General features: G+C 42.5%; 1 protein-coding gene across 1 annotated transcript; it reads right to left on the minus strand.

Moving 5' to 3' along the window:
• Positions 1-1,313: 1,313 nt before the first annotated feature.
• Positions 1,314-10,204, minus strand: paxbp1 (PAX3 and PAX7 binding protein 1). Its single transcript, XM_084028102.1, has 18 exons — positions 9,762-10,204; positions 8,963-9,079; positions 8,334-8,534; positions 7,989-8,213; positions 7,801-7,901; positions 7,456-7,679; positions 6,973-7,162; positions 5,871-5,994; positions 4,827-4,929; positions 4,506-4,621; positions 4,181-4,380; positions 3,933-4,080; positions 3,702-3,823; positions 3,515-3,591; positions 3,342-3,408; positions 3,026-3,172; positions 2,131-2,285; positions 1,314-2,047 (listed from the first exon to the last, which is right to left on the minus strand). The coding sequence occupies exons 1-18, from the start codon at positions 10,084-10,086 to the stop codon at positions 1,927-1,929; spliced, it is 2,763 nt and encodes a 920-aa protein (XP_083884228.1). The 5' UTR covers positions 10,087-10,204; the 3' UTR covers positions 1,314-1,926.
• Positions 10,205-13,399: the final 3,195 nt, after the last annotated feature.

The following is a 13,399-nucleotide window of genomic DNA, read 5'->3' on the forward strand; positions in this document are numbered from 1 at the left end:
ACCGACTCAGGTTACAGACAGGCATCAATAATGGAACCATGAAGGTGTCTTCAATGGACTTTTCCTTTATGGTACTTTACATTTCCCATGCATGCATGTTGCACCACTTCCGTCCTGCAGCTTGTTGTGCATGCCCCTCCATACTCCAACGACCACCATCGTGCAAACACCCCCATATATACCTGCTTTCAGAACAGTTTGGAGTCCTGGACAGTTGCATCCAAATCACTCCAAATCCCAGCAGCCACCACCTTTACTCGCATGCACCACCAGCCTTCTTTGGACTCGCTGGTCCCACCGCAGCTCCCCGGCCAGCCTGAGCGTGCCCCAGAGATCCCCTCTCTCATATTACACGACTGTGGCTGCAGACGTTTCCTTTTTAGCAGACCCTAAATGTAGAATCCGCCCCCTAAACTTCGCTTTGTTACGTTTGGGGGATTCTACAAATGTTTAGCACAGAAAAAAGAACATTATGCAACTCAGTCATCGGATTTCCTCAGCTTGTGAACCCCCCACATTCACGGGCGAGCTGCAGGAAACGGTGGCACTTAAGAAGCAGTTAAAATGGGGGAAGGCGAGAGGAGCATGCGATTTAAAGCATGGGTGATTTCGGGCATCCGCGCTCCCGGTCAACTTTTACGCACGAAAAACGCGGTTCCCAACTGCTCCCTGGCTGCTGTGCATCACTTTAAACTCATCTATCCTGACGCACAGCCGCTGGAAAGTTGGGAGTTACGCACGGTTTAAGCATTGCATGCGGTTACGTAGCACACGGCAACATTAGTAGTAGTTCTTTACCTTGTAGACCCTGCGGGAGCGCATGAAGCAGCGATCCGAGATGGTGATTTTCCTGGAGGTCTAAAAAAAGTGGAAATAATGGAAAGCAAAATGACTTCTGCTCAGCGTAACGGGCAAAGTTGTGTGTCTGTCTTTACAGGTTGTGGGGAGAAAGTTTCACGAGCGTGGAGACGGAGGAGGGGATACAGAGGCACAAGGAGCAGCCCCGCCCGCTCATTATCATTACAGTTGTGCAATATAGCCACTGGCCTCAACTAGTGACCCAAGTGGCAAGCAACAAATACATGTGTAGCATGGTGGTCAAGTAGGGGGAGGACACTATGCTCCATTAAAACTTTAAAAACAGTGATATTCACTATAATATAAACCAACCCTTATGTTTTAGTGTTCTTAAATTGATGGACATTGTAAATTATTTTGGATAGTCACTTTTACAGTCAAAATGTGTATAAAAACCTAACAAAACCCAATCCATTGAGCCACAATTTACAAAATGAATTCCAAGACAGCGATCATTCAAATGATTTTTTTTATTCACAGGCAAATAAAATACTAAAACGAAAGTGTTACAACTCTGAATGCAACGCGCTCGGCTGTGGAACGGTCATGGCGTAGGTGACACGGATAAACTGTACGGTGAAGTGGTGATCGAAGAAGAACAACAATCACAATCAACTGGTTGCCAGTTGCCAGTGTTCAATTTCTACCTTTCGGCCAACCAGAAAGTACTTTAGGCACATGGGAGTGTCTGAAAGAAATGAAGGTGGTTAAGTAGTTTTACAGATAGTCGGGTTGAAAATGGTTTGAATTTAGAGATCAGACATTTCCCAAACAATGCCAGAAACTCATGAATGCTTTACATCATTTCTGCATTTACAATATTGCCTGAATGTATAATATCTGAATGAGCTGGCGATACCTAATTTCACCATCGGCCTTGTGATGAGTATTTGAGCACACCTTCCTATACATTATTCACAATATTTACACGAAAAAGGTAGAAACTGTCGAGTTTGTTATTTCAAATCCATTTCTTTCCCCAGGAATCCCACTTCAGTGATCCCACGGCGTCGAATGTGCTGAACACGATGAAGGATGAATGAAAAGTTGCTGTTGCCGTGTCCTCCTCTACGACTTGGCTTCCAAAAGAGGCTTGATGTCTTTAATCCCATGCTCTGCTGCCACGGCGATGATGTGGTCCAGGGCGTTCATGTGGCCCAACATCTTCACGACCTCTTTGATTTGGTCCCTGTCGACACACAGTTAAAGGAGAATAAGTACGGACAAGACGCATGAGATCACGATTAAGAGAACACTGATTGAAGCTCTTACTTGGCAGTGCGGCGTTCTGTATCAGAGCCGCCCAAACTGCTGCGGTGCATTGTGTTGGCGAGGTGGGTAAGGTAGCGACATAGCGGCTCCAACTGAGGCAACGTGTGCTGGCCTTTGAGTCCGGAGAACCACTGCACTGGCAAAGACTCCACCACCTGGGAGAGGCACAAGAAAGGACGAGGAGGACTTAAATACTAGCTCTGTGTCACCCAGGTGTGAGGGTAGTTATGGGGGGTTATTATAAAAACATAGCCAAGAGCAATACAATCATTTTACATTCAAAAGACAGCAAGCTGCTGTTAATACAGGTGTGAGCCTGTTGAACACCAACAAATATGGACTGAAGTCAGATATTTCATGATTAAAATATAAATATATAATTTGTGGAAATTATTACCTCTACCTTTTTTCAATGTTTTGAGTTTTGGATTTAAACAGCGCCACACTACACTGAATGTCTGTGCGTTTAAACAATTTTTAACTTTATATTGTTCTCGGACAGACAACTTCTCCCGTCTGTTTTAATTTTGTCCTGAATTTTTTTTGGTAAGTCACTTAAAATTATGATTTTTTAAGTCAGTAAAAGATGGACAATATTCGGTTCACGTGACCTCTGGTGTCACCCTGTTTAGTGAGTCACACTGTCAAGTTAGGGCACAAAAAAATAAATTAATTAAAAAAATTAAACCGGTTTAGCCTTACACCAAACCACTGGTGAAACCAGACATCGGCCCAACCCTAACCACGACCTGGATGACCTAGAACCTTCACATTAATTAAACATGAAACACCCTTAACATCCACTCTCCCAACCTGGGACAAAGTTGAGGGAATAAGAAAATAACCTGGTAATGTTCTACACATGAAACCACAAACACATCTGTGCATCTCCTACCTTCTGGCACTTTGAAACATTGTCCGGCCCAATATCCGTGGTCTGCAGTGCAGAGAGGATGTATCTATTCACAGTGCTGTCCAATGCCAGTTCCCTCAAGCAGGAGCTGGATAAGATTCCTTCCCACTGCAGGATGTTGCCCAGCAGCTAGGACAGAAACGGCATATGTCAATATCCAAGTTGTTCTTTTAGCATCCACGGAAGTTAATATTACTCTCAGTGGTTAGAGTACCAAAATGTATTTCTGTATATGATGTAAGGATAACAGTGTACAACAGTGTGATTTGTATATGAATAGATTTAATATTACAAATACCTTCACACAGGACCAGAACTGCCTCTGGTAGAACAAGTATGGACTGCTGTTCCTGTTCTCCAACACACTTTAAAAAAAGCAAAAACACACTTTTAGTTCAGCTCGGTTATCACGTTTCCTCACACAGATATATGAAGGAATATGACCTTGACGTCCTCTGTTGTGTAATATACCTTTTGGGGTAGAGTGGGAGGAAGACGTCTTCATCCAGAGTGCGCCTCGTCCTGAAGACGACGGTCCTCAAAAGCTCCTGATAGGAGAGGGAAAAAAGAGTTAATCAAGATGGCGATAACAACAATCTCTTGTTTTGCAGGTGAAGTGCACTGTGTCTGTGTAGGTAGTAAGAGAGTGGAACAGCACCTGTGTGTATCGGTTGTCCCCATGCAGCACGGTGGGGTAACCTTTCATTAGTTTATGAATGAAGCCCACCAGCCCGGCTGTCTGACTTTCCGACAGCGGGTCCCACACCTGCTCTGCCAACACTGACGCACAAACACAGAAGATGCACATGACATATTTTGTACTGGCATGCTTTTTTTTATGCCAAGAAAATCTTAGTATGCTGGATGTAACTTGTGTGGGTTACTCTACCTGTCAGTTTGGTGAGGATGACCTTCTCCACAATAGCAGGCAGCAAGCTGATATCCCCGTCTCCCCTCTCCAACACGCTGTGCTCCTCGAAGCCGTAGAATAACAGCGACTCAAACCACAGCATGTACTCAAAATTTGCACACTGAGCCTGGGCAGAAAAAAAAAGGAAAGACAAATGGGTTTTAGAGTTCACCTCTGTTGTTTTCAAAAAAGGAAAATGTTCCACTGAAAGCACACGCACGCCTTACCTCGAGAGGGTTCCATGTTATCAGCTGCAGACGGACTAAAGGGTTGAAGAGTTTGGGCAGACAGAGGCCTATGTAAGCGTCTCTGTAGCAGTCGGCGTATTCTCTCCTCCACACTTCAAAATGGGATTTGATGCAGTCGAGAGAATGAAAGTCCTCCACCGCATCCTCAAATACTTTCTTACATTCCCTGATGATACGATCTGGACGGGATGAAAAGCTCGAGTTAGGAACGAGATACAGAACGTCTGATGTGCGTTACGTTTGCGTTGCCCATTCTCCTCATTATGCTCGACACCGTCGTTTCAGCAGCAACTTAATGATGTACCTCTCTCCATGTTGAAGCTGGTGATGTCAGTAGAGGTCTCCTCATCATCAGATGATAAGCCTTCTTTATGTTCAGCCCGCTTTCCGTTCTGCTCTCTGGCTTGTCGCCGGCGAGTTCTGCACCCAGCCGCAAGCACAAAGGCAGAAAATTAAAAACCAAGGACAGGATTTATGATAAAATAGAACCATCTTCTATCAAAGCCAAAACCATAACTTAGCCGCTTGCAGCGCACACGTATGCTTTAGCACCCAGGCTATAATCAAGGCTGCAGCCTTTGTGAATAAATGCACAGAAAGCTAAGCTTAGAAGCAAGTTACATACCGCCGCGCTTCTCTTTCTGCTATCCTCCTCTGCCGACTGTTCTCTTGGTAGGCTGCGTGATCTCGACCAAATGAGTCCAGATTAGGAGCCATGACAGCTTTACCTGCAAGAGACAGGAGCCATGTTAGAACCAGCAATGAAAAGCTGAGACAGCCTATCACCTCTTATTCTTATTCTGGACCCTCAACATCTCACACAACACAGAGTACTCAAATATGGAATAATCCAAAAAGGGCTTAGAAATAAAGTAGATGAGATAGGCAAGTGATAGGCAAAAGGATCATTTTAAACATATGAAACAACTTCAAATATTTTTTAGATAGATAGATAGTTTATTTCGAACATAAACTAAAAACTATAAATTCTGTTTACATATCCGAAAGGGAGTGGGAGGAAGTATAAACTTATTTTAGTCCACCCCCTTGTAATAAATAATACTTCTGAAGTATTTTGCCTTTTATCAGTATATTAATAATAATAACTTCCATTTGTCATTTGTCAATTTCCTTTGTTCTATATCTATATCAGATATTAATATTGACAGAAACCTAATATATAAAAAGTAACACAAAGCACAATAAGACATCAAACTTGTGAAAATATGTTTTGCATCATTCATTTTCTAGTAACTTACCTTGCTGCAACATAACAGTGAAAGTGACAGATGTCCCGTCACTAACAGATTTTTTTATTTATTTTTATTTAATCTTTACTTAGTGACTCATTGCTTCAGCTGAGTTTCAACCACCCAGCTGACTGTGAGACTCGGCCAATAAAGAGTAGCCGAAACAGCTCCTCCAATAAAACAGTTGTCATGTACGTACATGCTCGTTCACTCAAAAGCACACCGCAATTAACCTTAATCACACTTGAGGGAAACATGAAAGTGGGTTGGGGGAAACAAGAATGTGAAAAGCGACCACACACGCAGACACACACACACACATACACACACGTACACACACGTACACACACACACACTCGCATACAGAGAACTAACGAGGCTGTTCAAATAAATCATAAAAACCTTCAAGATGGACTGACTTGAAAGGCTTGCAAACTCCGACGATTCATCTTTAATATCATCCTGTCTTCTCTGGACAAGTCGTGAGGCCCGTTGCCTTAGTAACTGGTGCATGGCAGCCTCCAGCTCCAGGACAGCAGGCACCTGAAAGATATGATGCCTTCTGTGACCTCTGACCCAAACAAAAGCAGGGCTCCGAGGAATAGCGATGTCTTGCTGGAGGGACAAGAGGTGCGTGATGGACAATATAATACTGGAACCACAATATCACTAGTGTCGGGTGAAAACTTGACATCTCTAAAATGCCAATATTTCCTCGAAGGAAAACTTGAACACTATGGATGTTTGTTCAGCCCACGGTTGAAGCTGAAAATAGCTAAAGATGCCTTTGTGAACAAAATTGTAGAGTCAAAGGTTTTCACCCAACATTGACGACATACGGTTCCAGTCTTGATGTTTGCAGCGCATTCACGCCATACTAAGTCACACTGATGATGTTTGGTTAAGAAACACATGTACTGCTGGCAGACCAGTTCTCTCTGTGTTCCAGGCAGTTGCTGCTCTGCTGCTGCTGCTGCTGCAGGATCAAGATTTCATTATTCTGTTTACATGCATTTAGCAAGCAACTTGTGTCAGAGACATCGTTACATAATATTTTATCTTTTGCCAAGATCGTTCAGTTGTGCATATAGTTGGCCATGCCTATGTACTGGGTTGTCTTAGAGCTCCAACTTTACTGTTACTTTTCATATTCAATGACTATTAGAAATTTCTTACATTTTCAAGGAGCTGAGAATTTAAACAAATCAGATTAATTGTGAAGAATGAGCTTTTTTTTTTTTTTTTTACAAAAAGCATAGGTGAGCTATATTTCTGACTAAAATTAGTGTAGTTGTGAAGCAACTGGGACATGCATGGACGGTGCTCCAAGTGACTCGTCAGCATTTCCATCAATAATAGAATCTACAAAATTAACTGAAACCATGGCTTATTCTGACACAATTCACGTTTTTGCAATATGGATTTCTTACGATATTCTATCGCTTTAAAATCCACATTCAGTGTTCAGAGATCACACAGACACGAAACGGCTAATCAGACGGCAGATAAATTCTCCCTTACCTTTTCACTGAAACACTCAAGCAAGTCTCCAACATACCCTCGCATCTCTTGCAAGAATTTATATTGATCTGCATTGTTATTGGACGAGCCCTCCAGCTGCTGTATGGTGCTCTCGGAGGCAGCTAGGTCTTCTTCGATTTGTTTGTAGCGCCTGACGTTTGCATCGTGGCCTGCGCACATTTGGCTGAGCCTACAGACACGAGACATACAGGGAGAGACAGTAATGACTTAGACGGGACTAAAGGCAAACGGGGCTCATCTTAATTGGTGACATTGCTTTAGAGTGCACAAATAAAATAACCAAAAAGACATCATGATTTACAAGAGAGAGAGAGAGGACCTAAAATAATGCACTTTGTAGTTTTAATTCCAGACCCCCAAACTCCCTCTCTGGTCCTTGGATCTGTGGACAGCTTTGCCAGATCTTCAGGATCACAGCACACACTGATGTTAGATGTCACTGTAGCCTTCCACGGAACCTACCTATCCTGCAGGCGTTTCTTTACCAGATCAATGGATACCGGGGTTAGATCACTAATAGGGGTCCCGTAGTGAACGGAGCCATTGTCGACTCGGCCAGTTGGCTTGGCGGTCTGTGGGACCACCGTGCTGTACGTGAAAGGCATGCTGTAGGAGGAGCCGTAGGGTTGGCTCTCGTAGCTGTTCTGGTAGTAGACTGTGTTGTCCTCTGGCTGGCTGCTTTGGACCTAGTCATTAGAAACAAGGGAAACACATGGCGCGTTTACGATGACATACCAAAAAGGCATGCAATAGACAAAAATACTAAACACAAAAAAGCGTTATTCAGCAGTATTTCATAGAGTTTACCTGGGGTATGCTGATTCCTTTCCTTATCTGCTCCTGCTCCCAACGCCTCACCTCCTCATCCTGACCTGTATCCAGTGCTTCGTCATCGCTACCCTCGATGCCTGTACATGTGAAGAGGACGTTCGTGTCAGACGACTGATTGAAGAGTAGTATATAATCACCGACTGGTCACTGCACCATGTTCTTACCTATCTCCTCAGCGATCTTTTGTCTCTGGGTTTTGTTTTTGACGCCACTGAAGCGGATTCTCTTCTCGTCCTCGTCTTCGTCGTCACTGGCGTCTTGGTCTTCTTCTCGCACCATACGTTGCTTGGGAGTCTCCGTCTCTACGAGAGGGGTTTCACCTCCCAGCTCTCTCGCCAGTTGCCGCCGCTTTCTGGCAGCATGGATGAATGCCGCATCAGGGATCTCCCCTATCGTAAGAGAGAAACGGGTCTTGATCCAAGTACTTGTGTGTCTAATTACCGAAAAGTATTTCAGGTTCATCTTAGACAATATCAGATGCTCTGTAAATATTACTGTGTCTATGTTACCTGGTCTCAGGCTGCCGAGGGAGGAAAGTGTGTTGAACGTTGCTCCGGTGGTGTTGCCCCTGGAGACTTGACCTTGTGCCTGGCCACCTTGGCTCTTCGCCTCTTCCACCTGATCTTCATTACTGTCCACCTCCATTTCTTCCTCCCCATGTTCACTAGTAACTTCCTCTTTAATGGCGACCGCAGGCTGAGGTGCAGCTTCTAGGAAAACCGGATTCAGATCAAAATTAATCAAGAGGATAACACTTCCGTCACATTTAGGCGATACCATGCTTCATGTTGCAGGACAGTATAGCCCCATGCCCCAGTAGCAGATGCCCCAATAGCTTTACTATACTTGCAATCTTAAGGGTATTTTCAGGTAGGATGCTCAATGACTGTCATTAATGAGCTGGGCCCATACCACACACAGACATTGACATAAATGTCTGTCGGTATATCTGCTGGTAATATTAACATATGCCTTCAGCTTTAGAAAATAAATCTTTGAAATTAGATTTAAATTAGAAACAAGATGGTAATGCAATATGAGGATCTCTTTGACTGGAGGCAAACAAGAGCAAATTATAACTTCTACATCAGCAGAAACGACAGACGAGGAGACGATGTATCACAGTGGAATATCCCACCTGATTTGATGTCCTGTTTGATTCCAGACTTCTCCAAATCCTCCTTGTATTCTTTCTTCAGCTGTTTGACGATCTTCTTACTGTGATTGGATTTCTTCACCCTGAACACCTCTTCTTCTGTTTACAAAGGTAATGCAAGAAGGTGAGTGGTGAGAAGTTAACCGGGCACATCATCTAGGTTAAGATGATAGTCATGGACAAGATTCTCAGACAAGAAAAGTACTTAACCAGCTGCAACACTTAATTTACACATTCAGACAGCTTTTGGCAGCTATGTTGCTTTTATCCTGCATTGTGTGTTTAAATTCTTTGTATTTTTATATAAATAGTTTGCTCTTCGATTATATCGATGTATTCGGTTGATAAGGGAATTGAAGATGTAGGATTTGATGGTGCATTGAGATAAAAACACTCACAATAATCAATCAAAGTGAATCGAAAATATCCTCATGAGTGAGTTGTAAAATATGTCTACCTCACTATCATGGTAGATAAGTGAATAAAAGAGCCTGATGCAGGGCACAAAAATACATTTTTAATTGTATTTATCCTTCACTTATGAAGGATAAATACAATAAATCTGGCCTAGATTGATAGATCGATAGATAGATAATTAGTACAATATTATCTGCTATCCGCGCGACGAGCTGATTGGTCAGTAGGCGGTGCTTTAATTAGTTTATGGCGAAAACACGGTAAACACAACGCCTGCAAGCGTGGGGAAACCAGTTAGCTTGGGAACCGTTGAGACGTGACACCGGCTACCGAACGTAGCATTGTTTTTACCAAGTTAGCTTACCTTCGTCATCGTCAAAACTCAGTAAACTTGCTTTGGTGGGTACAGCGGGCACCGTGGCTACGACGACAGGTATATCTTTGACTTTCTTTTCTCTCTTGATGGCTCTCACGCCGTACACGTTAGCCTGAACCCCGTTGCTGTGGTAGTTATCGGTGCTGCTGGGCGCTGCGGTGAAGCTGTGGTTGGACGTCTCCATGAACGGGATTTCCTCCACGACAGGCCCGAACGACATCGGCGCCACTGGCGGCTGCCGACCGTCTTCGTGCTCCTCCTCGTCGGACTCATTGCGTCGTCGAAAGTTCGCTCGTTTCGCCTTTTTAAACATCTTCGCGTCTCGGATAAATGCAACGGTGCGTGAGCTAACGTACGACACCTTAAAATTGGGCTCGGAACAGAAAGAAACGTTCCCCACACTGCCAGTCAGCCATTTTCTGTCAGATAAGTGCGTTTCTTCTTCGTCGTCTCAATTTCGCGGTGTGCACGTGCATAATGGCCGTAATACTGCCCCCATCTGGTCGAAACCAGTACCGACGCACATTGCGAAAGTGAATACATAAATGCAAAACAAGAAAATGATTGCGAAATATTATAATTTGTTGTGAAGGTGTGCATCCAATATGAGGCCAATTATGAAAACGTGCCTGTTTGTCAATAATTTCTGTTTTATGAACTATTTTCCAAAGCCCATGGTACAAATATTACAATCATGTTTTCTATGTATGTGTTTACTAATTTGTGTTAATTCATATACATTTATGAATGAAACAAGGGGCAGAAAAGAGAGAGACAAATACTTGTGACTCCCACGAGAGCACTGGACACTGTAATTAACCTTTATCTCTTTATAACACTTTCAATTAGATGTCAATTAGTCTTAAATTGGAGATTACAGTAAGGAAATTATGAATAGCCGCCCTACATAACAAGTTTTCTGTGCTGCCAGATGTGAGCCGCTGAAATAGCTGTCTTCCATTTTTGGATTCATAATAACAGAGCATTTGACAAAAACATTATATTACTATGAACCTTCAGAACTCAATTATTGTACTCAAGGTCAAAGGAAATGATTGATGACACTCCCGTAGTAACATACGGGGTTGGCTTTGACAGCCATGTTCGAGTGAACCCATTATGACAGTTTCCAGTAATGTCGTCTCACTGTAACTCATTCACGGTCCGTTTGTATCCGTCAGGGAAGCCTGCCGTGAAACGCTACGCAGCATGTTCCCTTGTTTAATATCAAATTGCCGTGACGGAGATCTCAAAGAAGTGCCAACTTTGCATTGAACGTGACATTATCAACTGAATAACTCTTGACATCATAAATATCCATTAAACAGTCTTAACCTAAGTTGCGCATGAGCTGCTCAGTAAAAGATTGGCCGTTTATAGGATAGCTGTGTCGGCCATGGAACTATTGACCTGACTTGTACTGTATTTGTGTTGTTGAGTGAGCTGTCAACGCTTTTCATTAGCTAGGTGTGTGGTCATCAGTTTCTGTTTAAGAAGTCGGACAGACAGATAAGTGAAATAATACTTGTTCAAATTGTTAAAAGACTCAACTGTTTGACCTTCCCACATCTCCTTTTGTCACAAAATCCCTCTCCTTTAAAATAGTCTCCTTTCATATTTTGCTCACTTTTCGTCCACCCCTCATTATCTCACTATGCCTTTTTTCTTTACTTGACGACAGCTTTTTTTTTTTTTTTTTTTTGAAAATAGTCTGGAGAAGATGAAAGATTCCAAATGCATACCTCTGATATGACACCTTATTGCTATGTTCGGCAGCACCTTAAACACATTACGGACAACGGCAGAGTTGAGAGCAGCATATGTCTCTCCTGATTGGAACAGATAATATGCATTCTGGACAACGGCAGCATTCAAGTTCCTTTAATAAATGCCAGACATGAGCTGCAGTTAGTGAGGGTCATTACGGAGCCATTACTTGACACAGTGCGTGCGATGTGGTGGTGATAATAACTGCTAAAATTAAAGTGCCACTGCGGATGAAGTCGGAGTGATATGTTGTGATTAATTAGCATCAAGATGACCCTTTGCCATTAGAACAATAATTGGAGATCCAAGTCTACATAAAAATAATAGTAGCATTTCTGTATTAAAGTCCCAGAGCCTCGTTAATGTCTAACACATTCACACAGGCATCATCATTAGAGCATTAGAACATATACTTATGAGGTAGTAAGAAGTGCAAGTATCCTCGCAACAATCATTTGCTACTGACAAAGTGGTTAACATTTGATGGCATATTTTGTAAATGCAGTAATGACCAGAGTATGCTTGAGTATGGGAAGTCAAGGAATGAATGCGGTGATGGATATATTCAATTAATCTTGATATAACTGTTTATCCTGATTAGTATATGAGTTGCATATGAGGAATTTCATATAAGAGGGCCTGAATATTTGAACATTAACCAAAGAACATCCTGCAAATGTCCGTGGCTGTATTTAATTTCCCACTTAACCTGAGCTTTTAAGAACTTTTATAGCTTTTGGTTCTTGCATGTGCATGTTTTAATAAGCAAGACAATAATTTATTCTGTAATTCTGACATTCAGAATCCCTTCATTCTTGTGCTCTGGTGATGTGATAGTCTTAGAGTGATGATCAGCCACAGTGAGTTGGAACCCAAAGTTGGAAAGACAAATGAAGGAGCATGAAATTCATCTGTAACCCACTTGGGGGCACTGCAGCCCCTTCCAAGCCGCACGTTGCACCTTATCTGTGGCCAAGGTGCGCTCATAGTTCACTCATGTATAAATGCTAATGAAATACAATGACATTTCCTGATCTTGTGAAAGTATCTGAAACAAGCCAGCATGAATATAGATGACATCAATACTGCTACTCAAAGGCTCATCAAAGAACTCCTGTTATCGCCAAGAGAACGCCATATGACCATTCCAGGTGAATATTTGCGTAAGAAAAGCAATTTAGTTTATGTGAGAGGTATGTCATCATTAGTTCAGTTGTGTGTGTGTGTGTGTGTGTGTGTGTGTGTGTGTGTGTGTGTGTGTGTGTGTGTGTGTGTGTTTTATGTGTGTGTTACCGTGCTAAATGGGGCAGTGTTTATCTTTCCTTCTTGAGTAGTGCAGCAGGAGTGGTGGCACTTTTAAATTGCCCCCGCAGGATACAGTAACTATAAAAGCAAAGTTATAGGAAGCCATGGTTTCATTTGCACTGATAGAACAAACATCAAGGTTGAATAAACTGGCTTATTAAATACACAGTGTGCGTGTCAAGAGGTAATGAAGATGGAAGGGGGGGAAAGAGGCGCTCGAAGGACAGGAGGATCTGCACCTTCCACCTCTAACTAAGGACTTTCTTTATGCAGGGCTGTGTATATTAGTTCAGACGAAATGAACAGAAATTCATCTGTTTTTTTTTTTAAACAAACATCCCTTAAAGCATCCATGATAATGTGTTTTACAATAGAAGGAGTCCATTTGCTCTAAAGACAGAAATCAAATTTAGGGGAATTAGCTCTTCACACGTCCCAGTGCTCTCAGGTTATATAGTGTTCTTTGGAGACAGAAGATTAATGTTGTGATACAAGCACACGTGTACAAAGCTGCAAAAAAAAAAAAAAAAAAGAGAGAAAAAGAAATAACTGCT

This window comes from Eutrigla gurnardus (assembly GCF_963514095.1).
Source record: "Eutrigla gurnardus genome assembly, chromosome: 15".
NCBI classification, from domain to species: domain Eukaryota; kingdom Metazoa; phylum Chordata; class Actinopteri; order Perciformes; family Triglidae; genus Eutrigla; species Eutrigla gurnardus.

What these genes read in the sequence shown, in the direction of transcription:
- paxbp1 (XM_084028102.1), bottom strand. Translation starts at nt 10,086, where the DNA reads ATGTTTAAAAAGGCGAAACGAGCGAACTTTCGACGACGCAATGAGTCC. An exon ending in CAAACAGGACATCAAATCAG is followed by an intron (nt 8,535 to 8,962) that starts GTGGGATATTCC and finishes CGGTTTTCCTAG; the next exon opens with AAGCTGCACCTCAGCCTGCG. An exon ending in AAGGAATCAGCATACCCCAG is followed by an intron (nt 7,680 to 7,800) that starts GTAAACTCTATG and finishes TCTAATGACTAG; the next exon opens with GTCCAAAGCAGCCAGCCAGA.